Below are 1274 nucleotides of genomic sequence, written 5' to 3' on the forward strand. Positions count from 1 at the left end.
GTGATTGCTGTGTGTGTGGGAGTGGTGTTCAGTATAAAACACTGGTGATATAGGGTTGCCGCCGATTGAGAGGCTTGGACGAATCTCATTGGTCGCCAACGCAAGGAATTACTGATGACGGACACTGGGGGAACATTGGTGTGAGATGATGGAGAGATGTTTGGATAGCGTAGTTGTACAATGATGGACAACTATAAAGGGAACGCAGATGATTCAGGAAGGTTTAGACCCTACATGAGTGGGGCCCATGTGGGGCAAGGCTAGCTAAGGAAGGAGAGAAATACTGAGGGTAGGCGTCCCGACCGATAGCCTGGTTAGTTCAGTAGGAAGTAGGAGAAGTTAGTAGTTAGGAGATGGGACGCGCAGGAGTATAAATAGCGCAAGACCAGAAGGGTGATGGACCAGAAGCTACTACACTATTTTTTTTTGAATTGCAGAATAAAGACTGAATTAAGCCTAGTAAAGATCCTTATGTTGTTCAGAACTACTCACAATAAAACTAGGTAGCTGAAATTGTTTTAACGATCAAGATGCCAGGAGTGAATGAGATTGAGCCGTACACAGGGTACGAATGGGTCAGCTACTCTGCTTGGGACCAGCGCGATGGGGTACTGCTGAGGGACCTCCGAGGATACAACGCGGCGAGGATCGCCAAGGATCGCCAGGAGAAGCATGCCCGAGTGATGCTGGAACGAGGAGTGCCACCACAGATGCGTTCTAGGCTGGTGGCTGTGTTGGGACCAAGCTTGATGGACATCCAACTGATAGAGTCGTCAATCGTTTCCACGGAGTCCCAAATGTTTATGGTGTGCTATGCGCAGACATCTGCCGCGCTAGGCAGGAGAGGAGACGTGATTGTACAGGAGGCGCTCAACGGATCAATGGTATCAGCGAGAGATTTGGCTTTTGTGCTGGTGGACGAGATCAGCAGGAACACTCACTTCTTGTGGAAAGAAGTAGTGAACCAGTACGAGGAAGGAGCTGCCAGGGCTGCTATAGATCCGTTTACCATGGGGCCGCTTGAAGAGGAGCCTGCGGTAGTCGCCCGGGCAGGTCGAGGGCGAGCTGGACGAGGACGTTGGTGAGGTCGAGGCAGTGGCGGGGGCAACGTTGACAGACAAGAGAGCGAGCGTCGTGAGGAGGAAGACGCAAGTGAACCGGTAAAAACTCTTGGACGTCGCCTATATGAAGGTGCGCTGCTATTCAAAGAGCAGTAGAACCCAGACGCTGCCCCTTCGGCCATTTATGACGACATCATGGATCGAGGGCGTGAA

The 1274-nt window shown here is 51.5% G+C and overlaps 1 protein-coding gene across 1 annotated transcript; it reads left to right on the forward strand.

Moving 5' to 3' along the window:
• Window positions 1–530: 530 nt before the first annotated feature.
• Window positions 531–1085, forward strand: SARC_07645 (hypothetical protein; the record flags this gene model as incomplete). Its single annotated transcript, XM_014298402.1, has 1 exon — window positions 531–1085. The coding sequence occupies one exon, from the start codon at window positions 531–533 to the stop codon at window positions 1083–1085; it is 555 nt and encodes a 184-aa protein (XP_014153877.1).
• Window positions 1086–1274: the final 189 nt, after the last annotated feature.

The sequence above is a fragment of the Sphaeroforma arctica genome (genome assembly GCF_001186125.1).
Source record: "Sphaeroforma arctica JP610 unplaced genomic scaffold supercont1.618, whole genome shotgun sequence".
Lineage (NCBI taxonomy): Eukaryota > Ichthyosporea > Ichthyophonida > Sphaeroforma > Sphaeroforma arctica.